This window comes from Pithys albifrons, chromosome 29 (assembly GCF_047495875.1).
Source record: "Pithys albifrons albifrons isolate INPA30051 chromosome 29, PitAlb_v1, whole genome shotgun sequence".
Lineage (NCBI taxonomy): Eukaryota > Metazoa > Chordata > Aves > Passeriformes > Thamnophilidae > Pithys > Pithys albifrons.
Window position 1 is genome coordinate 2,430,666 of NC_092486.1, and position 23,534 is coordinate 2,454,199.

The 23,534-nt window shown below is 45.2% G+C and overlaps 1 protein-coding gene across 2 annotated transcripts in view; it reads left to right on the forward strand.

Annotated features, from left to right (window-relative positions):
- The window catches only part of EBF2 (EBF transcription factor 2), a 177,574-nt gene extending 154,732 nt beyond the window's left edge, over positions 1-22,842 (forward strand). The window contains exons 11-16 of one of the 2 annotated variants that reach the window (XM_071579036.1): positions 4,240-4,328; positions 7,583-7,648; positions 8,774-8,951; positions 11,614-11,799; positions 14,682-14,849; positions 21,763-22,842. In XM_071579036.1, the coding sequence (XP_071435137.1) occupies positions 4,240-4,328; positions 7,583-7,648; positions 8,774-8,951; positions 11,614-11,799; positions 14,682-14,849; positions 21,763-21,794 (719 nt within the window). In that variant the 3' untranslated portion in view covers positions 21,795-22,842. The remainder of the gene's footprint in view (positions 1-4,239; positions 4,329-7,582; positions 7,649-8,773; positions 8,952-11,613; positions 11,800-14,681; positions 14,850-21,762) is intronic. The other variant, XM_071579038.1, reaches the window with a different exon arrangement.
- Positions 22,843-23,534: the final 692 nt, after the last annotated feature.

Sequence of the window (23,534 nt, forward strand, 5' to 3'; positions counted from 1 at the left end):
ATGAGCTGCAGATCTTTGCTGAGGTCCTTCAGTGAGGTCCTTTCCCAGGAGGTGGAAAGGGAGAGTGTCAAAGTCACTCAGGATAAATTGTGCAGATCTTCACAACGTCTTCCTCCTTCCACAGTCTGATGTGCTTTGATGTGTGGGGAAATTACTCATATTTTAAATGTCAGTGCTGCTCTTGTTGGGTTTTGGAGCTGGTCTCTGCTGAGCTGGGCTGAACTGGGCTGAGCTAGGCTGGGCTGGGCTGAGCCAGGCTGAAGTGGGCTGGACTGGGCAGGGCTGAGCTGGGCTGGGCAGGGCTGGGTTGAGCTGGGCTGGGCTGGGCAGGGATGGGCTGAGCTGGGTTGAGCTGGGCTGGGCTGGGCTGAGCTGGGTTGAGCTGGGCTGGGCTGGTCTGAGCTGGGCTGGGCTGAGCTGGGTTGAGCTGGGCTGGGCTGGGCTGAGCTGGGTTGAGCTGGGCTGGGCTGGGTTGGGCTGGGCTGAGCTGGGTTGAGCTGGGCTGGGCTGGGCTGAGCTGGGCTGGGCTGGGCTGGGCTGGGCTGGGCTGGGCTGAGCCAGGCTGAAGTGGGCTGGACTGGGCAGGGCTGGGTTGAGCTGGGCTGGGCTGGGCAGGGCTGGGCTGAACTGGTCTGAGCTGGGCTGGGCTGAGCTGGGTTGAGCTGGGCTGGGCTGGGCTGAGCTGGGCTGGGCTGGGCTGGGCTGGGCTGGGCTGGGCTGGGCTGAGCTGGGCTGGGCTGGGCTGGGCTGGGCTGGGCTGGGCTGAGCTGGGCAGGGCTGGGCTGAGCTGGGTTGAGCTGGGCTGGGCTGAGCTGTCCTGAAGCGGGCTGGGCTGGGCAGGGCTGGGCTGAGCTAAACTGGGCTCAGCTTTGCAGATGTTCTATCATGTCATGACCATGTCCTGAGAGGTTCAGGAATCCCCCTGAGCCTGAAACTCCAGATTTGGGGGTTGCCAAAGGGATTTTTGCTGCACCTGAATCAGTTTAGGGGGGGCTTTCATTACAGAGATTTGATTTCCATGGCATAATGAACAGCCTGACCCCTTTATGGTGCCTGAACGTGTGAAAACAAAAGCATTTGGGTGTGATTTTGGCACATTTCTATGTAACAATCAGATAAATCACTGCTGAGCAGCAGCTCTGCCCTCAGTGGAAGGGAAATTGTGGGGGAGCTGCTGCAACTTTCTGGTGGATTCTTTGCCCTTCATTCGAAAGGTGTCGTTTACTCCTCCAAATTCTGTTTTTAGCAGGATTTCACCACAGAGATGTTTTTGTTTCATTAATGAGTTAAAACCAGTAGCAGGCAATTTTGTTGCAAGAAAGGCTTTGTGCTGAAAGACAGAACATCCACATCGACTCAGAAGGGCTGAGTTCTCAGAACAATTCAACTTTGTGCAGAAATGATTTGCTGCTGTTTAAGCATCAGAATGAAAAGTTCCATGTCAACCCATTGGAGAAATGGTTGTTGAAAAACAGCCAATTTCTCCTTCCTGAATTAGCATTTTGCATATTCCCATTAGCTATTTTTGGTGAACTATGTACATCTATAGGTTGGAATTCCTATATATTTCACATTTCTTTGGCTTTGCTGAAGATGTACAGCTTGAATGATTAGACTGGTAATCAAGAAGAGAAATGGCACATAATGATGTACAGACTCTTGGGAGAATTGGCCTGGAATTCTCAGGATTATTGGCAAATAACCCACCCCCCAAAAAAACCCTCTTCCCAGATGGGATGTAGATTCTGTGGCAGTTGAAATGTGTATTATTAAACTCCTTAAGCAAACCAGAATGGCTCCCAGTGGAGAGCAAAGACATTCTAAGTATAGCCAAGACTAAATTCTCAGGTCTGGGTTTTCTCTACTCAATTCCCACTTGATTATCTCCCGTAATATTTAAACTTTGTGCCATGCCATAATTATTTAATAAAAAGTAAATATAAAAAGTATCTCAGTGGGGAATATGACCTTTTACCTTCATGTTGTTATACCAAAGGCAGACAAACAGAGAACCTGGATCAATGAAATAGTCTGTCTCACTTGATAGTTTCATTCTCCTGGTGCCTGGGATGGTTCTCCTGGAAGGTGCTGAGGGTATTTGGGAAGATTCAATAAGTGCCATCAGCATCTCTTGCAATCAGGAGTTTTCAGCTGTGCCAGAGTCACCAGTTATTAAAAAAAGAAAAAGAAAAAAAGAAAAAAGGAAAAAGAAAAAAAGAAAAAAAAGAAAAAAGGAAAAAGAAAAAAAGGAAAAAGAAAAAAGGAAAAAGGAAAAAAAAGAAAAAAGAAAAAGAAAAAAGAAAAAGGAAAAAAGAAGAAAAAAGAATAAAGAAAAAAGAAAGAGAAAAGAAAAAAAAGAAAAAAGAAAAAAGACAAAAAGAAAAAGAAAAGAAAAAAGAAAAAAGAAAAAAAAAGAAAAAAAAGAAAAAAAAAGAAAAAAGAAAAAAGAAAAAAGAAAAAGAAAAGAAAAAAGAAAAAAGAAAAAAGAAAAAAAAAGAAAAAAAAGAAAAAAGAAAAGAAAAAAAGAAAAATAAAAAAGAAAAATAAAAAAGAAAAGAAAAAAGAAAAAAGAAAAAGAAAAAAAGAAAAAAAGAAAAAAGAAAAATAAAAAAGAAAAATAAAAAAGAAAAAGGATTTTTTTTATCCCCCAAAGAACCACAAATGATCCAAGAGGAAGGAATCCAGCACTGAGGGAGGGAGGTGCTAAAGGACTCGCATATGTTACCTATTAAATGTGTCATGAAATTCTTAGCAGGATTCTCAGCATGAATGTGGCGTTTGTGCTGAAGGGGAAGGGAACTGGGACGCAAACGTGCCCATGGCTGTGCTGGTGCCCACTGGCAATGGGTTAGGGGCAGGGCACGCCCGTGGGCACAGAGCCCACTGTTGCTTTCTGCACCCGTTTAAACTGGAGCCTCGGTCGGGATAACCAGAGACTGGATTATCATTGCTGGGATTTGCCAGCAGAGTCTCCCAAAGTGTGTGAGGTTTTCTGGCACCGCCAGTGATGCCAACGGGGCTGTGCCAGCTCCTGCTCACTGAGGAGCTGGGTCAGAAGCTCCTGCTTTACCCACCAGAGAATTTTGCTGCTCAAATGAGTGTCCAGTGCAGATATTTTCCCCCTTCATAGTCATCGACCTCTGTATTAATCCATAATCTCTGAGCCTCAGGGATGTGTCTATGCAAAAGAATATACTGAATAATAGAGATATAACCTCAAATCTATCTATCCCTCAGATATATGCATAAAAGAAATAGATAAATATTATAGATTGATATAAAATAGATTAAAATGTCCATACAATATGATATAAAATAGATAAAAATATCCATAAAATATGATACAATAAAATATCCATACAATATCCATACAAAATATCCATACAATAGATAAAAATATCCATAACAAATAGACAAAAATACCCATCCCAAAAATTCCAAAGGATTCCTTCAGTCTTTGAGAGGTGGGGAAGAGTCAGAACTGGAGCAGCTGCAAGGGCAAAAGTCGTGATTATTTTATTCGCTTTTTGAGACAGATCCATACAAAGCTATGGATATCTATATATGTCTAAGACATATATGTTTCATATATATTATTTCTATATATCTGTATATCTATCTATATAAAAATCTATGTATCTGTATATCTATATATCTGTATCTATATATCTATATATCTATATATCTATATATCTATATCAATCAATATACCGTATTTTTCAAATATATCTATATCTATATCTATATCTATATCTATATAATTATATATCTATATATCTATATATCTATATATCTATATCTATATCTATATAGATCTATATCTATCTATATCTATATCTATATATCTATCTCTCTCTATATATATATCTATATCTATATATATCTATATATATCTATATATAGATATATATAGATATATGTAGATCTATAGATCTATAGATCTATAGATCTATATCATCTATATCATCTATATCTATATCTATATCTATATCTATATCTATATCTATATATCTATATAGATATATATCTATATCTATAGCTATAGCTATATCTATCTATCTCTATATCTATATATATCTATATCTCTATATATCTCTATATATCTCTATATATCTCTATATCTATCTATCTATTTATCTATCCATCCCTCAGACATATACACAAAATAAGTATTACAGATTGCTATAAATTAAATAACTCTCTCCATCCACTCTGATGGGGGTTACGGTTTCCTTTCAGCTCTGAATGAACCCACCATAGATTACGGTTTCCAAAGGCTGCAGAAGGTCATCCCAAGACATCCCGGAGACCCGGAGAGACTCGCAAAGGTAAAACACTTTTAAGCATTTCACTGACTCCAATAAAGACGGTTTTCCACTTCTAATTCATAACAGGCAAAATGATGTCTGGAATGACAATCACATCTGAAAATAATTCAGCAATTAATTGTAAATCCAAACCAGAATGGGATTGTGTAGAACCCGCAGCTACCCGAAATTTTCATGTGTTACATTTCCAGCAGTCTGGGAACTTTTACTGCTCAAATGAGTGTCCAGTGTAGATATTTTCCTCCTTCAGAGTCATTGCCCTCTGTATTAATCCGTAATCTCTGAGCCTCAGTGATGTGTCTGTGCAAAAGGATATATTGAATAATAGACACATATTTGTGTGTGGATACAACAGAATATATTGAATTATAGGCATCTATTTGTGTGTGTGTGCAACAGAATATATTGAATTATAGGCATCTATTTGTGTGTGTGTGCAACAGAATATATTGAATTACAGGCACCTCTTTGTGTGTGTGTGCAACAGAATATATTGAATTACAGGCACCTATTTGTTTGTATGTGCAACAGAATATATTGAATTACAGGAATCTATTTGTTTGTGTGTGCAACAGAATATATTGAATTACAGGCACCTATTTGTTTGTGTGTGCAACAGAATATATTGAATTACAGGAATCTATTTGTTTGTGTGTGCAACAGAATATATTGAATTACAGGCACCTATTTGTTTGTATGTGCAACAGAATATATTGAATTACAGGCACCTATTTGTTTGTGTGTGCAACAGAATATATTGAATTACAGGAATCTATTTGTTTGTGTGTGCAACAGAATATATTGAATTACAGGCACCTATTTGTTTGTATGTGCAACAGAATATATTGAATTACAGGCACCTATTTGTTTGTGTGTGCAACAGAATATTCTGAATTAGTCATTTATGTGTGTGTGCAAAAGAATATCCTGAATTACAGGCACCTGTTTGTGTGTCTGTGCAACAGAATATTCTGAATTACAGACCCCTATTTGTGTGTCTGTACAAAAGAATATATGGATTTACAGGCATCTATTTGTGTGTCTGTTCAACAGAATATTCTGAATTAGTCATTTATGTGTGTGTGCAACAGAATATCCTGAATTACAGGCACCTGTTTGTGTGTCTGTGCAACAGAATATTCTGAATTACAGACACCTATTTGTGTGTCTGTGCAAAAGAATATATTGAATTACAGGCACCTCTTTGTGTGTGTGTGTGCAACAGAATATTCTGAATTACAAACACCTATTTGTGGGTGTGCAAAAGAATATTCTGAATTATAGGCACCTATTTGTGTGTCTGTGCAACAGAATATTCTGAATTATAGGCACCTATTTGTGTGTGTGTGCAACAGAATATTCTGAATTACAGGCATCTATTTGTGTGTCTGTGCAACAGAATATTCTGAATTACAGACCCCTATTTGTGTGTCTATGCTAAAGAATATATTGAATTATAGGCACCTATTTATGTGTCTGTGTGTAAAAGGATATTCTGAATTACAGGCACCTATTTGTGTGTCTGTGCAACAGAATATTCTGGATTACAGACACCTCTCTGTGTCTGTGCCCAAGCCCCCTCGGAAGGGCAGCAGGAAGGGGCACATCGGGGGTTTCTGCCCCTCCTTGCGCCGGCGGTGCCGCCGGTTCAGGACTCTGGAGAGCTCCAGGGCCGGAGCTGCGCCGGGCACTGCGCGGGCACTGCCCGGGCACGGACGGCGTTTGGGCTTCAGTAAATCCCCTCCAGGGCACCCAGTTTGGAGGGTGGGCACACACAACCCTGGGCGAGCGCACAGCGGAGGGGCAGCACTGCAGGAAATATTAGCTCGTGGCTGTATTTTATTTATTTATTCTGTATTATTCTTATTTGATTTATTCGAAATCTATATTCATTTCCTTTATTAATTAAATGTATGTATTTATCTATCTATCTATCTATCTATCTATCTATCTATCTATCTATCTATCTATCTATCTATCTATCTATCTATCGATCTATCGATCTATGTCTATATCTATATGTCTATATCTATATGTCTATATCTATATATCTATACCTATATATTTATACCTATATATCTATATCTATATCTATCTATCTCTACCTCTACCTCTACCTCTACATCTACATCTACATCTATATCTATATCCATATCTATATCTATATCCATATCTATATATCTATATATCTATATATCTATATATCTATATATCTATATTCATATCTATATATCTATATATCTATATATCTATATCTAAATCTATAGCTATCTATTTATTCATCACAGATTTAATTTGATTGTTTATTTATGATATATTTATTATCTTTCTCTAAGCCCTTGGCAGCCCCTCTGGGGGTGCTGCCCCCTTGGGTGATGCCGAGTCTGCACCACCTTGCAGTGGCTGGAATATTTATTGAGTGTATTTGATAACCACATTAACTCTGGCTGAAACAATATTGTTATCTCTTTGTATTTGTTTAGTTCACTTCTTAATTATTATACATACAGGCATTTTATTTACTGTCTGGGTTTTTTATTATATATTTATTATCTATTGACAGGCATTTAAAAATATTTCTATTTTTATTATATATTTATGGTTATCTTACTCATTATATACTTATATTTCTTTTGGTATATATTTATGATTATCTTACTCCTTATGTACTTACATTTATTTTAGTACATATTTATGGTTATCTTATTCATTATCTATTTATACTTATTTTAGTATATATTTATAGTTACAATATTTATTACGTATTTTAATTAATTTCTGTTATTCTATATATTTACCTTTATTTTATTAATTATCTATTATATTCTTATTTATTTTATTCTATATTTACAGATATTTTATTAATTAATTATTTATAGTTATTTATTTAATTAGGTGTATACTTACAGCTCTTTTATCATTATATATACCTATTTATTTATTACATATTTATAGCTCTTCTATTCCTATTTATTTATTTTATTCTATACTTATAGCTCTTATATTCATTATATATTCCTATGTATTTATTTTATTCTTTACTTACAGTTCTTGTATTCGTTATATATTCCTATTTATTTATTTTATTCTATCCTTATAGCTCTTTTATTAATTACATATTTATACTTATGTTCTTTGCCTATTACATATTTAAAGGTTTTGTTTATTGGTCATATATCCCCATTTATTTCCTGTGATTTAACACAAACCTGTCTCTGCTGTCACTCAAATGCCCCCTCTGTGCCCCTGCCCAGGAGATGCTGCTCAAACGCGCTGCTGACCTGGTGGAGGCGCTGTATGGCACCCCCCACAACAACCAGGTGAGGCTGGGGGTGCCAGGGATGCCCCCGGGTACCTGCCCCCGAGCTCCTGCCCCTGGCCCTGTGCCCCTGCCCCCGTGCCCCTGTCCCTGTGCCCCCGCCCCTGTGCTCCTGTTCCTGTGCTTCTGCCCCCCGTGCCCCTGCCCCTGCCCCTGCCCTGCTGAGCCCCTGCCCCTCTGTGCCCCTCCGCCCCCTGTGCCCCTGTCCCTGTGCCCCTGCCCCTGTGCCCCTGTCCCCGTTCCCCTGCCCCCGTGCCCCTGTCCCTGTGCCCCTGCCCCTGTGCCCCTGTCCCCGTTCCCCTGCCCCTGTGCCCCTGTCCCTGTGCCCCTGCCCCCCGTGCCCCTGTCCCTGTGCCCCTGTCCTGCTGTGCCTCTGTGCCCCTGCCCCTGTGCTCCTGCCCCTGTACCCCTGTCCTGCTGTGTCTCTGTGCCCCTGTCCCTGTGCCCCTGTCCCTGTGCCCCTGCCTCCGTGCCCCTGCCCCGTGCCCCTGTCTCTGTGCCCCTGCCCTCGTGCCCCTGTCCCTGTGCCCCTGTCCCTGTGCCCCTGCCTCCATGCCCCTGCCCCGTGCCCCTGTCTCTGTGCCCCTGCCCTCGTGCCCCTGTCCCTGTGCCCCTGTCCCTGTGCCCCTGCCTCCGTGCCCCTGCCCCGTGCCCCTGTCTCTGTGCCCCTGCCCTGCTGAGCCCCTGCCCCTCTGTGCCCCTCCGCCCCCTGTGCCCCTGTCCCTGTGCCCCTGCCCCCGTGCCCCTGTCCCTGTGCCCCTGCCCCTGTGCTTCTGTCTCTGCGCCCCTGCCCCTGTGCCCCTGTCCCTGTGCCCCTGTCCCCGTTCCCCTGTCCCTGTGTCCCTGCCCCTGTGCTTCTGCCCCCCGTGCCCCTCTCCCTGTGCCCCTGCTCCCATTATCCTGCCCCCGTTCCCCTGCCCCTCTACCCCTGTCCCTGTGCCCCCTGTCCCTGTGCCCCTGTCCCCCTTGCCCCTGTCCCTATGCCCCTGCCCCCATGTCCCCTGCCCCTCTGTGCCCCCTTGTCCCTGTGCCCCTGCCCCTGTGCCCCTGTCCCCCTTGCCCCTGTCCCTATGCCCCTGCCCCCATGTCCCCTGCCCTCGTGCCCCCTGACGCTGTGCCCCCGCAGGACCTGCTGCTGAAACGCGCGGCCGACATTGCCGAGGCGCTGTACAGTGTGCCCCGCAACCCCGGGCAGCTGCCCGCGCTGCCCAGCTCCCCTGCCCACGGCAGCATGATGGGCATCAACTCCTATGGCAGCCAGCTGGGCGTCAGCATCTCCGAGTCGGCACAGGGCAACAGCCAAGGTGAGCCCCGCGGGCACCCCATGGGGCAGGGGGAAGGGAACCCAAAATTCCAGCTGCTCCTGGCACAGGGCAACAGCCAAGGTGAGCCCCACGGGCACCCCATAGGGCAGGGGGAATGGGAACTGCAATTCCAGCTGCTCCTGGCACAGGGCAACAGCCAAGGTGAGCCCCGCGGGCACCCCATGGGGCAGGGGGAAGGGAACCCAAAATTCCAGTTGGTCCTGGCACAGGGCAACAGCCAAGGTGAGCCCCGCGGGCACCCCAATGGGGCAGAGGGAGTGGGAACTGCAATTCCAGCTGCTCCTGGCACAGGGCAACAGCCAAGGTGAGCCCCGCGGGCACCCCATGGGGCAGGGGGAAGGGAACCCAAAATTCCAGTTGGTCCTGGCACAGGGCAACAGCCAAGGTGAGCCCTGTGGGCACCCCATGGGGCAGGGGGAAGGGAACCCAAAATTCCAGCTGCTCCTGGCACAGGGCAACAGCCAAGGTGAGCCCCGCGGGCACCCCGTGGGGCAGGGGGAATGGGAACTGCAATTCCAGCTGCTCCTGGCACAGGGCAACAGCCAAGGTGAGCCCCACGGGCACCCCATGGGGCAGGGGGAAGGGAACCCAAAATTCCAGTTGGTCCTGGCACAGGGCAACAGCCAAGGTGAGCCCTGCGGGCACCCCAATGGGGCAGAGGGAGTGGGAACTGCAATTCCAGCTGCTCCTGGCAAAGGGCAACAGCCAAGGTGAGCCCCGCGGGCACCCCATGGGGCAGGGGGAAGGGAACCCAAAATTCCAGCTGCTCCTGGCACAGGGCAACAGCCAAGGTGAGCCCTGTGGGCACCACATGGGGCAGGGGGAAGGGAACCCAAAATTCCAGCTGCTCCTGGAACAGGACAACAGCCAAGGTGAGCCCTGCAGGCACCCCATGGGGCAAGTGAAAGGGAACCCAAAATTCCAGTTGGTCCTGGCACAGGGCGACATCCAAGGTGAGCCCCATGGGCACCCCAATGGGGCAGAGGGAATGGGAACTGCAATTCCAGCTGCTCCCAGCCCAGGCTGGCAGCCTCACTGGGTAATGCCAGGCTGGGCAGTGCCATGTCTGCACCACCTGCCCATCACCACAGGAACTCTGGGGGAAATACTTACTGAGAACTTTTGATAACCACATTGACTGTGGGTGGGACAATCATTGAGTCTGTTTGATAACCACAGTAACTCTGGCTGAAATACTTACATAATTGTTGAGTCTCTTGGATAAACTAATTGCTTATTGCTGACACAATTATTGAGTCTGTTGGATAACCACATTGACTATTGCTGAGACCATTATTGAGTATTTTTGATAACTCCATTCCATTGACTATGGCTGAGACAATTATTGAGTCTATTTGATTACCACATTGACTTTGCTGATGTAATTATTGAGTCTATTTGATAACCCATTGACCATGGCTGAGACAATTATTGAGTATTTTTGATAACTCCATTCCATTGACTATGGTTGAGACAATTATTGAGTATTTATGATAACCAGATTGATTATGGCTGAGACAATTATTGGGTATTTTTGCTAACCAGATTGATTATGGTTGAGACAATGATTGAGTCTATTTGATAACTCCATTGACTATTGCTGAGACAATTATTGAGTGTTTTTGATAACGCCATTGACTATGACTGAGACAATTATTGGGTATTTTCGATAACCCCATTGCCTATTGCTGACATAATTGTTGAGTCTCTTTGATAAACTATTTGCCTATTGCTAACACAATTATTGAGTCTATTTGATAACTACATTGACTTTGTTGACATAATTATTAAGTCTATTTGATAACCCATTGACCATGAGACAATTATTGAGTATTTTTGATAACTCCATTCCATTGACTATGGCTGAGACAATTATTGGGTATTTTTGATAACTAAATTGATTATGGCTGAGACAATGATTGAGTCTATTTGATAACCCCATTGACTATGGCTGAGACAATTATTGGGTGTTTTTGATAACCCCATTGACTATGACTGAGACAATTATTGGGTGTTTTTGATAACCCCATTGACTATGGCTGAGACAATTATTGGGTATTTTTGCTAACCAAATTGATTATGGCTGAGACAATGATTGAGTCTATTTGATAACCCCATTGACTATGGCTGAGACAATTATTGGGTGTTTTTGATAACCCCATTGACTATGACTGAGACAATTATTGGGTGTTTTTGATAACCCCATTGACTATGGCTGAGACAATTATTGGGTATTTTTGCTAACCAAATTGATTATGGCTGAGACAATGATTGAGTCTATTTGATAACCCCATTGACTATGGCTGAGACAATTATTGGGTGTTTTTGATAACCCCATTGACTATGGCTGAGACAATTATTGGGTGTTTTTGATAACCACATTTCCTATCGCTGACATAATTGTTGAGTCTATTTGACAAACTCTTTGCCTATTGCTGAGACAATCATTGAGTCTATTTGATAACCACATTGACTTTGCTGACACAATAATTGAGTCTATTTGATAATCCCATTACCTATTGCTGACACAATTACTGAGTCTCTCTGATCCCCCCAAAGTGTTTCAGCTGATCTGGGTTTAACCCCAGCCCATCTAAGCAGAGTTGAAGTTTCAGGCTGTCTCCCGGCGGGTGTTTTCCAGGTTACATCCGCAACACCAGCAGCATCTCCCCCCGAGGTTACTCCTCCAGCTCCACCCCCCAACAGTCCAACTACAGCACCTCCAGCAACAGCATGAACGGCTACAGCAACGTGCCCATGGGCAACCTGGGCGTGCCAGGCTCTCCAGGCTTCATCAACGGCTCTCCCACAGGCTCACCCTATGGATGTATGGCCCCTGTGCCCTCCTGCCCTCCCATGTGCCACCCTGTCATTCCCTGTGCCCTCCTGACCTTCCCACTGCCCTCCTCTGTGTCCCTCTGCCCTCCCTTGTGCCACCCTGCCATTCCCTGTGCCCTCCTGACCTTCCCACTGTCCTCCCCTCTGCCACTCTGCCATCCCCTGTGCCCCCTTGCCCTCCTCCCTGCCCTGCCCTGGGTCCCTCTGCCCTCCCCTGTGACCTGCTGTCCTCCCCTGTGCCACCCTGCCAGCCCTACTGCCCTCCCCTGGGTCCCCCTGCCCTCCCCTGTGACCTGCTGTCCTCCCCTGTGCCACCCTGCCAGCCCTACTGCCCTCCCCTGTGCCCCGCTGTCCTCCCCTGTGCCCCCCTGCCATTCCCCCTGCCCTCCCCTGTGCCCCCCTGCCCTCCCCTGTGCCCTGCTGTCCTCCCCTGTGCCACTCTGCCATGCCCTGTGCCCCCCTGCCCTCCTTCCTGCCCTCCCCTGGGCCCCCCTGCCCTCCCCTGGGCCCCGCTGTCCTCCCCTGTGCCCCCCTGCCATCCCCACTGCCCTCCCCTGTGCCCCGCTGTCCTCCCCTGTGCACCCCTGCCCTCCCCACTGCCCTCCCTTGTGCCCCCCCCGCCCTCCCCTGTGCCCCCCTGCCCTCCCCTGTGCCCCCCTGCCATCCCCACTGCCCTCCCCTGTGCCCCGCTGTCCTCCCCTGTGCACCCCTGCCCTCCCCACTGCCCTCCCTTGTGCCCCCCCCGCCCTCCCCTGTGCCCCCCTGCCCTCCCCACTGCCCTCCCCTGTGCCCCCCTGCCCTCCCCTGTGCCCCCCTGCCATCCCCACTGCCCTCCCCTGTGCCCCGCTGTCCTCCCCTGTGCACCCCTGCCCTCCCCACTGCCCTCCCTTGTGCCCCCCCCGCCCTCCCCTGTGCCCCCCTGCCATCCCCACTGCCCTCCCCTGTGCCCCGCTGTCCTCCCCTGTGCACCCCTGCCATCCCCCCTGCCCTCCCCTGTGCCCCCCTGCCCTCCCCTGTGCCCCCCTGCCCTCCCCACTGCCTTTGGGGCACCCACAGTGCACCAAGGAGGGGCTCAGGGAGGGTTTGGGGACAGTTTTGGAATGTTTCAGTGAAAATGTTTCTCTTTGGCGAGGAAACCAGAGGAATAGTCAGGGTTATTTATTTCAGATTTGGGGTTTATCTTTATATAATTATTTTTATATCTGATATCTATATATTACATACTGCATTATTGTATATGTCTGTATATGTGTATTACATATTATATTACATCTACAATATTGTAATACAGTATGTATTATATATTATATATGATATTGTTGTAAGGTTATGTATTCTATATAATATATAAAATATATAATAGATTAAAACAATATTTATTCTATATTGTTATATAGAACATATATTACATTAATATAATATATATTCTATATTATTGTATAGAACATATATTACATTAATATAGTATATATTCTATATTATTATGTAGAACCTGTAATATAGTTCAAAAAATATATATATTATCCGTCATGCATCATTATATATATTAGAAAAAAAAATATTATTATCTATCATGAATAATTTTATATATTCCATACTATATAAATATATCCCTGTACAGATCCCTGAGCAGCAAAAGCCACAATAAGAAACAAGGCACAATTTGCACCTTTATTAAGCAAATGGCCATTACTTTTAGCACAGGAGACTTTTCCAAATCCTGTGGAAAAGCCACTTTGAAATGATTTTTATGAGTTTGAACCCATTACCAATAACTGAGAGCTGAAGTGGGGATTAATTTCCTCTGACACTGAATTACCTTAATAACCAGGAGTTGAACAATGATGGAATTAAACTCTGCATTTCTGTTTTACCATGAGAAGTCCTTGCCTTTCATACCTTGATTTCCCTCTGGCAAGACACTGTGTGTATAAAATATAGATATAAATAGATAGATAGAAATATAGATATAGATAATATAGATGATATAGATATAGATATATAGATAATATATATAAATATATATAATACATATAGATATATAATATATATAGATATATAATATATATAGATATATAATATATATAAATATATAATAGAGAGAGATATATATATAGAGAGAGAGATATAATATATATAGATATATAATATAGAGATATATATAGAAATATATATAATATATATAGATATATAATATAGAGATATATATAGAAATATATATAATATATATAGATATATAATATAGATATATATATAGAGAGAGAGAGAGATAATATATATAGATATATAATATAGATATATATATAGAAATATATAATATATATAGATATATAATATATAGAGATATATATAAAAATACATATAATATATATAGATATATAATATATAGATATATGTACACACATATTACAACCTATGGTGCAGATAAATAATTAAATTATATACATATATATGTGAATATTCATATATATACACATATATACATACACATATACACACACAAATATATATATATAAATATGATTAAGAGTAGGAATTCAAATGCTAATTAAATGAACTCTTCATCCTGTTTTTTTATATATCCATATACAACATACATTTAATTATTTACCCACTCCATGGCCTGTGGAGGTCACACCTTTCCAGAAAGCACCATGATTTTGGAAGCTTTGAGCACTCTTGTCTGAACCATTTAATACAACCCCCTCTCTGCTTCAGAATTCCTCTAATTAATCCCCGTGAAAATGAGACACCTTGAAGGGGTAAAATGAGTGCTCAACAACAGAGATTTTAAGCAGTTTTACCAAACTTCTACGATTTTGAAAAATCACTTTTTTGGGGTTTTTTTGGTTTTTTTTTTTTCATTTTCAGTGATGTCCTCGAGTCCCACAGTTGGCTCCTCCAGCACTTCTTCCATCCTCCCATTCTCCTCGTCCGTCTTTCCTGCTGTCAAACAGAAGAGTGCCTTTGCTCCTGTCATCAGACCCCAAGGGTCCCCGTCCCCTGCCTGCTCCAGTGGCAACGGCAACGGCTTCCGAGGTAAGGAATGGGCTGATCCATGGGAATCATAGAATGGCTTGGGTTGGAAAAGGCCTCCCAGATCATCCAGTCCAACCCTTGGGCCAACTCCAGTCCCTTTACCAGATCATGGCACTCAGTGCCACGGCCAAGCTCAGTTTCAAACCCTCCAGGGATGGGGAATCCACCCCCTCTCTGGGCAGCCCATTCCAAGGCCTGACCACCCTCTCTGCAAAGAATTCCCTCCCAAGATCCAACCCAAACCTGCCCTGGCACAGCTTAAGGCCGTGCCCTCTTGTGCCATTGCTGGTTGTGTGGGAGAAGAGCCCAACCCCCCCTGGGTCCAACCTCCTGTCAGGGAGTTCCAGACAGTGCTGAGGTCCCCCCTGAGCCTCCTCTTCTCCAGGCTGAACACCCCCAGCTCCCTCAGCCTCTCCCCACAGCACTTGTGCTCCAGTCCCTTCTCCAGCCTCGTTGCTCTTCTCACTTGGGTTGGAAGAGACCTCTGAGATCATCAAATCCAACCCTTGATCCAACTCCACTGGGATCACTCTGGCACTCTGTGCCCTGGGCTGGTGATCCCAGTGGGTTTGGATCAAGATGTGGTGGATTCTCACTCAATGCCATGTCCAGTCTCATCTTAAAAACCTCCAGGGATGGGGAATCCACCCCCTCTCTGGGCAGCCCATTCCAATCCCTGAGCACTCTCTCTGCAAAGAATTTCTTTCTGCTCTCCAACTTCAATTTCCCCTGGCAGAGCTTGAGCCCATCGTGCCCCCTTGTCCTATTGCTGAGTGCCTGGGAGAAGAGACCAACCCCCACCTGGCCAGAACTTCCCTTCAGGCAGTTCCAGACAGTGCTGAGGTCACCTCTGAGCCTCCTCTTCTCCAGGCTGAACACCCCCAGCTCCCTCAGCCTCTCCCCACAGCACTTGTGCTCCAGTCCCTTCTCCAGCCTCGTTGCTCTTCTCTTCTCAGTTGGGTTGGAAGAGACCTCTGAGATCGAGTCCAACCCTTGGTCCAACTCCAGTCCCTTTACCAGATCATGGCACTCAGTGCCACGGCCAAGCTCAGTTTCAAAACCTCCAGGGATGAGGAAAAATCCCTGGTCTGGGTACACACAGTCACCACGTGAGTGCCACCACGTGAGTGCCACCACTGAGGGCCACCTCCGAGAGCCACCATAGCAGTGCCACCACTGAGTGCCACCATGTGAGTGCCACCACGTGAGTGCCACCACTGAGGGCCACCTCCGAGAGCCACCATAGCAGTGCCACCACTGAGTGCCACTATGTGAGTGCCACAACGTAAATTCCACCATATGAGTGCCACCAATGAGTGCCACCACGTGAGTGCCACCATGTGAATGTCACCATGTGAGTGCTACCATGTGAGTGCCACCATGTGACTGCCACCACTGAGTGCCACCACATGAATTCCACCATGTAAATACCACCATGTGAGTGCCACCACATGTCACCATGTGAGTGCCACCACGTTAGTGCCACCACTGAGTGCCACCATGTGAGTGTCACCACGTGAGTGCCACCATGTGAATGCCATCATGTGAGTGCCACCACATCAGTGCCACCCACTGAGTGCCACCATGTGAGTGCCACCACATCAGTGCCACCATGTGAATGCCACCACGAGAGCCACCACATGAGTGCCACCAGTGAGTGCCACCACTGAATGCCACCATGTGAGTGCCACCACACAAATTCCACCATGTGAGTGCCACCATGGGAATGCCACCATGTGAGTGCCACCATATGAATGTCACCATGTGAGTGCCACCACTGAGTGCCACCATGTGAGTGCCACCACACAAATTCCACCATGTGAGTGCCACCATGTGAGTGCCACCATGTGAGTGCCACCATGTAAGTGCCACCACATGACTGCCACCACGTGAGTGCCACCATATGAATGTCACCATATGAGTGCCACCACTGAGTGCCACCACACTGCCACTGCAGGGCTCAGCACTGGGAATGTGCCCGGGGAACTGAACAAAACAACCACCCAAAATCTTCTAAGTGGCTTTTAAACAGAATCCAAACCCTCATTTCCACTCAGAAGGGTCTGACCCAACACAGAATCACTGCTTGGGGTTGGAGGCACCTCAAATCCATCCACTCCCACCACCCTCCAGTAGAATCTCATGGAACAGCAGCTCTTTTGTGAGGAACAGCTTCTCCTCAGGCTGCAGGGACTTGTTAAACACCAGTTAACACTCAGCTCTGCACTAAACCCGCTGCCAGGTTTAGGCTCAGCTTGGGAATTGAGCCCCACAGCCCATTTACAGCCCCTTTAAAGGGGATCTGCAAACCAAATGTGGGCAGCAAGATAAGAATGGCAGCCTGGGCTGGATTCCTGCTTTTAACTGGGCTGTGGGGGGTGTTGGGCAGCACATAAATGTGCTCCAAGTCTCCATAAAAAAGCAATTTATAGCCTTTATGTGGCTCCTTGAGCCTTCAATGGAGATATCACAGCAAAGCCAAGCCCAGCCAAGAGCCAGTGGTGGCTGGAAATGAGCCCCAAAAATCACACCTGCTGGGGAGGGGGTGACAGAAACCCTGAGCTGGCCCACAGGGACCTGCAGCAACTGGGATTGGTTTATGTAATAAGGAAATTCTAAATGTGCTGGACAAAAATAATGACATTTTTAAAAGGCAGCTTAGAGAATTCTGCAGCAGCTTCTTACCCATAGACATATACTAAAATAAATATAAGTATATAATAAGATAACTGGAATTATAAAATAAAATAAAAATAGAAATATAAAATTTTTAAAAAATGCCTGGCAATATAGAATAAACATAAAATAAATACACAATAAATAAAAGGTCTGTGACCATATATTTATTCACTTCTTTAGCAAACTTTGGCATCAGTAAATAGTGCTGGAGGTGCAAAAGCACAGGGCAAGCAGTAAAAACGTTCAGGTTCCTTCCCAAAGGCCATCAGGGAAGGAGTCTGACATCACTTCTCCATTTCCCCACCCATAAGACTCGGAAAACAAGGAATTTTTGGCTTTAATGTAATGTTTGGGATGGCTTTGGCCACATCTTTTGCTCCAAGCAGGTTGTTGGACAATCTCCACCCCACTCACTGCAATGAGGATATTTGAAACACTAACATACATTATCTAATTCTCTATTTATAATTAGTAGTTATTATTATTACCAATTAATTAATACCAGCCCCTCAGACCATGCCATGCCATTCTGCTCCCAAGCAGTGATGAAAACCTAAAATACAACTTCCATGTGTGTTAAACCTGGATTAAAACCAGCCCAAAGTGCAGCTTCACCCTCAGATTAACATTCCCTTTATTCCAGCAGTTTTCAGGGAGGGCTTTTTTTTTTTTTCTAAAATATATTTTGGTAGGATTTGGTGATGCTTAAAAGCTGCTGGGGCAGCAGGAGAGCTGGTAGAAAATATATAGTATTATAAATAGAAATGTATATAAAATACATAGTAAATATCAGTATATATATAATATATATATGTATAGATACATATATATGTGTATATATGTGTATATATGTATATATGTGTATATATATGTATATATGTGTGTGTGTGTATATATATATATATATATATATATATATATATATATATATATATATGTAACACAGGGTCATTTCCAACAGAATAATTCCCACAGAATTTCCAACAGGATAATTCTGCTCCTGCCTGAACCAGAATAATTCCAGAGCCCCAGACAGGAATTTAAGCCAGAAAATTATACCTAAATTATGTCAATATAGATGGAAAATTTGTATTTATCACCTGATAAAATTTGATGTAAAGAAGGATCAAGTACAATTCCCCCCCCCCCCGTTTATTGGCAGAGATAAAAGTGGCTTTATTTTGACTCCTTCAAAATAAAGAAAAGCTGAAGTGTTGGCAAGAAGCTTTAAATAGCTCTTAACTAAATAAAAATAGCTCCTGTTGCTACTACTGATTTTTCATTTGTTGGCACGGTAATTTTAGCAGCTCTGCCCGTGTCACAGGCTAGACAAGAGCTCCTTTTTTAATGGTAGAAAAGAAAAATCTGATTTTTCTTAGGAAGAATTTCCTCTCTGTGATGGTGGGGAGGGGCTGGGATGGGATTCCCAGAGAAGCTGTGGCTGCTCCATCCCTGGGAGTGTCCAAGGTTGGACCAACCTGGGACAGTGGGAGGTGTCCCTGGGACAGTGGGAGGTGTCCCTGCCCAGGGCAGGGGTGGCACTGGAAGGACTTTGAGGTCCCTCCATCCCAAACCATTCCATGATTCCATGTGCTGGTTTAGGTGGGATATTGGGAAGGGATTCTTGGCTGGGAAGGTGGGGAGGGCTGGGATGGAATTCCCAGAGAAGCTGTGGCTGCCCCATCCCTGGGAGTGTCCAAGGCCAGGCTGGGGTGACCTGGGACAGTGGGAGGTGTCCCTGGGACAGTGGGAGGTGTCCCTGCCCAGGGCAGGGGTGGCACTGGGTGATCTTGAAGGTCTCTTCCAACCCAAACCATTCCATGATTCCATGTGCTGGTTTAGATGGGATATTGGGAAGAAATCCCTCCCTGGGAGGGCCTGGGATGGGATTCTCAGAGCAGCTGTGGCTGCCCCATCCCTGGGAGTGTCCAAGGCCAGGCTGGGGTGACCTGGGACAGTGGGAGGTGTCCCTGGGACAGTGGGAGGTGTCCCTGCCCAGGGCAGGGGCGGCACTGGGTGATCTTGAAGGTCTCTTCCAACCCAAACCATTCCATGATTCCATGTGCTGGTTTAGATGGGATATTGGGAAGGGATTCTTGGCTGGGAGGGTGGGGAGGGCTGGGATGGAATTCCCAGAGAAGCTGTGGCTGCCCCATCCCTGGGAGTGTCCAAGGCCAGGCTGGAGCCCCCTGGGACAGTGGGAGGTGCCCCTGGGACAGTGGGAGGTGTCCCTGGGACAGTGGGAGGCATCCCTGCCCCTGGCAGGGGGTGGGATGGGATGATCTTTGAGGTTTCTTCCAACCCAAACCATTCCAGAATTCCATGATTCAGCACTTAAACCCTTCCCAGTTGTTCCCAAATCCCTGTTTGAATTCCAGAAAATCTTTTCCCACTCCAAGAGAGCCTTTTCAAAGGCCACTGGAACACACCAGGCTCCTGATCATTATTAATTACAGCCATTAAAGGTGCCCATCACCACAGCATCTGGGTGCTATCCATGTTTGATTATATATTTATAAAAAAATTCTCCAACCTTGTGACAATTTTAATCAAGTGTTTCAGTTGATAATTGCAAGCTGTCAAGGTTAATACAATAAGGCTCATCTCTAATTCTTTTTCCATTTCCCTCCAAGTAGTAAAAAAAAAAAAAAAAAAAAAAAAAAAAAAAAAAAAAAAAAGAGGGAAAAGAAAAGAAGACCCTGTGGGATAATGACTGAGGGTTTCTCTATTCCCAACTCATCAGGGAGTGTCCTGCACTGAACCACCTTTATTGAAAAGTTACATCGATTCAATATATAGTAATACAGGCAAAAATAATTACAGCTTTGCTTGCAGTGTAAGACCTTAATCCAAACCTCCCAAACATTCAATAAAAAGCCATCCAGGCTGGGAATAGGCTGGGAATGGGCAGAGCTGGGGGTGTGTGCAGAGAGAGGAGCACAGAGCAGAGCCTTGAGATGAGCTGGGGAAAAGCAGGAGAGAATTCCAGGCAATATTCCCCAACCAAACTGCTCTTTGTTGCCAGGAGGAGGTGGAGTTGCAGCAGGAGGGGAATGCCAAGGGCACAATCAGCCTTTGCTGGCATTGTCTGTGCCATCTTAAAGTCCTGCCTGAATTTCTCCCCCAGCAACTCCTGGGGAGGGTTTTCCTGGAGCACTCACAGCCTGGAATGGCAAAATGTTGGGGCAAAAGTGAGGAGAGGAAAACCAAGATTTCTGCTTGCCCAGGTGGAAAGAGAGGGAGGGAAATCAGGGGGCAGGAAACACCCCCCTGATGGCAGCTGGGCTGGTGCCATCACTGGTTTGAGTCCAGGATTGCTGGATCACATCAAATCATGGAATTTGGGGTTGGAAGGGACCTCAAAGCTCATCCAGTGTCATCCCTGCCAAGGTCAGGGACACCTCCCACTGTCCCAGGGTGCTCCAACCTTGGGCACTTCCAGGGTTGGGGCAGCCACAGCTCCTCTGGGAATTCCACCCCATGCCATGCCATGCCATGCCATGCCATGCCATGCCATGCCATGCCATGCCAATCCCATCCCAATCCCATCCCATCCCATCCCAATCCCACCCCAATCCCACCCCACCCCATCCCATCCCATCCCACCCCATCCCACCTGATCCCATCCCATCCCATCCCATCCCATCCCATCCCATCCCACCCCACCCCATCCCATCCCATCCCATCCCATCCCACCCCATCCCAACCCATCCCACCCCACCCCATCCCATCCCATCCCATCCCATCCCATCCCATCCCATCCCATCCCATCCCATCCCATCCCACCCCATCCCACCCCTTCCCATCCCATCCCATCCCATCCCATCCCACCCCGTCCCATCCCATCCCATCCCATCCCACCCCATCCCACCCCATCCCACCCCACCCCATCCCACCCCATCCCACCCCATCCCATCCCATCCAATCCCATCCCATCCCATCCCATCCCATCCCACCCCTTCCCATCCCACCCCTTCCCATCCCACCCTCCCAGGCAGGAATTCCTTCCTTTGGGGGAGTCTCCTCTGCACTGACCCTTTGGCCCTGCCCGTGCCATGGGCAGCTCTGCCATCCCAGTTCTCCCCCCAGCACAGGCCCATTAAAAGCCAGTGGATCTCTCAGATTCACCCCCAGCTCAGGCCCTTCTGCTCTCCTGGCTGCTCTGAAGGGCTCGAACACCTTTGATTCCACAACATTTTGCCACAATTTCATCTCTGTCCCTTTTCTTTTGCAGCCATGACTGGCCTTGTGGTTCCCCCCATGTAAGGAAGGGGCCCCTTTGCTCCTCTCCCTCTTCCCCTTTTTGCCTCTTTTTTTTTTTTTCCATTTTTCTTTTACAGCACAAAACTACTTATTGTGATGGACCACTAAAAAGGAAAAAAAAAAAATAATAGCACTACAAGCTCTTTTTTTGGGGGAGAGCCTGACCCAGGAGGAAAACTAAAAAAATGGAAAGAAAAAAAAAAAAAAAGGAACATTTTTTATGGATTGGACAAGATAGAAGTTGCATCTTTTACCTGTTTCACGTTTCTGACACAACCACATCAACTCCTCCAACCTCGGGAAAGAAGAATCAACCAGAGCCAGGATGAACAACAGTTGGCAGAGAGGAATCAGAAATGCAAAATCTTTCCTGGAAGACACAAAAACCTTCCTGAGATTTGTAAAATATTCAAAGGAAAAAAAAAAAAACAACAAACAAACAGAAAAAAAAAAAAAAAAAAAGGAATTGGCGAAAATTATTCCGAGCTTGGTATTTTGGATACAAATTTGTTTTACTTTGTAGGGGTAAAAAGTTGAAGTTTCTATTTTCTATGGAGCCTTTCAGATATCGATTTAGTTTATGCAGAAAACAATTCAACAAACAGGGTACCAGCATGAAAGGATTTCTAGGACAAACTGACACGAGTGATGGAACTTTGGTGTATGTGTGTATTTGCTTATAGTTTAACCTCTTTAAAAAAAAAAAACTGTAAGATGTTTTACAATTATTTAAATAAATAAACTTGTAACTTATTGTATGTAGAGGTAGAAATGAACCCCCTTTTTTGGATTTTTTTTTTCCCCCCCTCCGGTTGTACAAGGAAGAAAAGATGATGCAAAAAATGTAGTGACAAGTTTGAGGTATTTTATTCCTGCTGCGATTGCTCCTCACTTTCCCCCTCCCCTCCCTTTGTCTGAACTCATGTGAAAGGATGTAGAGGATTTTTCCTGCTTAACAAACCCCCTCACCAGCTTTTCCAGACATTGTGGTTCCTTCCTGTAGGAATTTTTTCCCCCCTCCTCGTCTTTGCCCCCTCCCAGGTTTTTTTTTGTGTCAATTAAAATATTCAGGTACTGAGATGAGTCTCAAAGACCCAACTGGTGAGTGAGTGAGTGAGTGGGTGGCACTTTGGGGTCGAGTGAATCGGATTTTTTTCACGAGGTGCTGAGTTTGTTTTAGAGCTTTCAATGTACGGATTAGGAGGGAAAGGGTTTGCCATGTAGTTAGAACACCTTAAGTTCAGTTATACTCCATATTAAGGGTGCATTTATAAAGGGTAAATATGTATTTGAATGATTTATGCACTTTTATCCTGAGTCATTAAAAATGGTAAGTATTTTCCAGTTATCTGTTGAAGTTCATTGAAGGTGATCAATTGCTTTGAATTTTTCTGTGTTTCAGGGTTGGGGGGTGGGGGGGAAAGAAAAAAAAAAGTTTAGTTTTCCTTTGCATCTTCTCTCTTGAAATTGGAAGGTGAGAATAAGGCTGATAAAATAAATCGTGACTAAACCAGAGAGCACTCACAAGAACTGGATTGTTGGAGAGTGGGGGAGGAAAATAAATCAGCTACACTGCAAAGACCCCCCCTAAGCCCCCCAATTCCCAATCAATGAACCCCCTCAATTCCAAATAAATACCCCCCCCAATTCTCAATAAATATCGCCCCAATTCCCAATCAATAAACCCCCTCAATTCCAAATAAATACCCCCCCTAATTCTCAATAAATATCCCCCAATTCCCA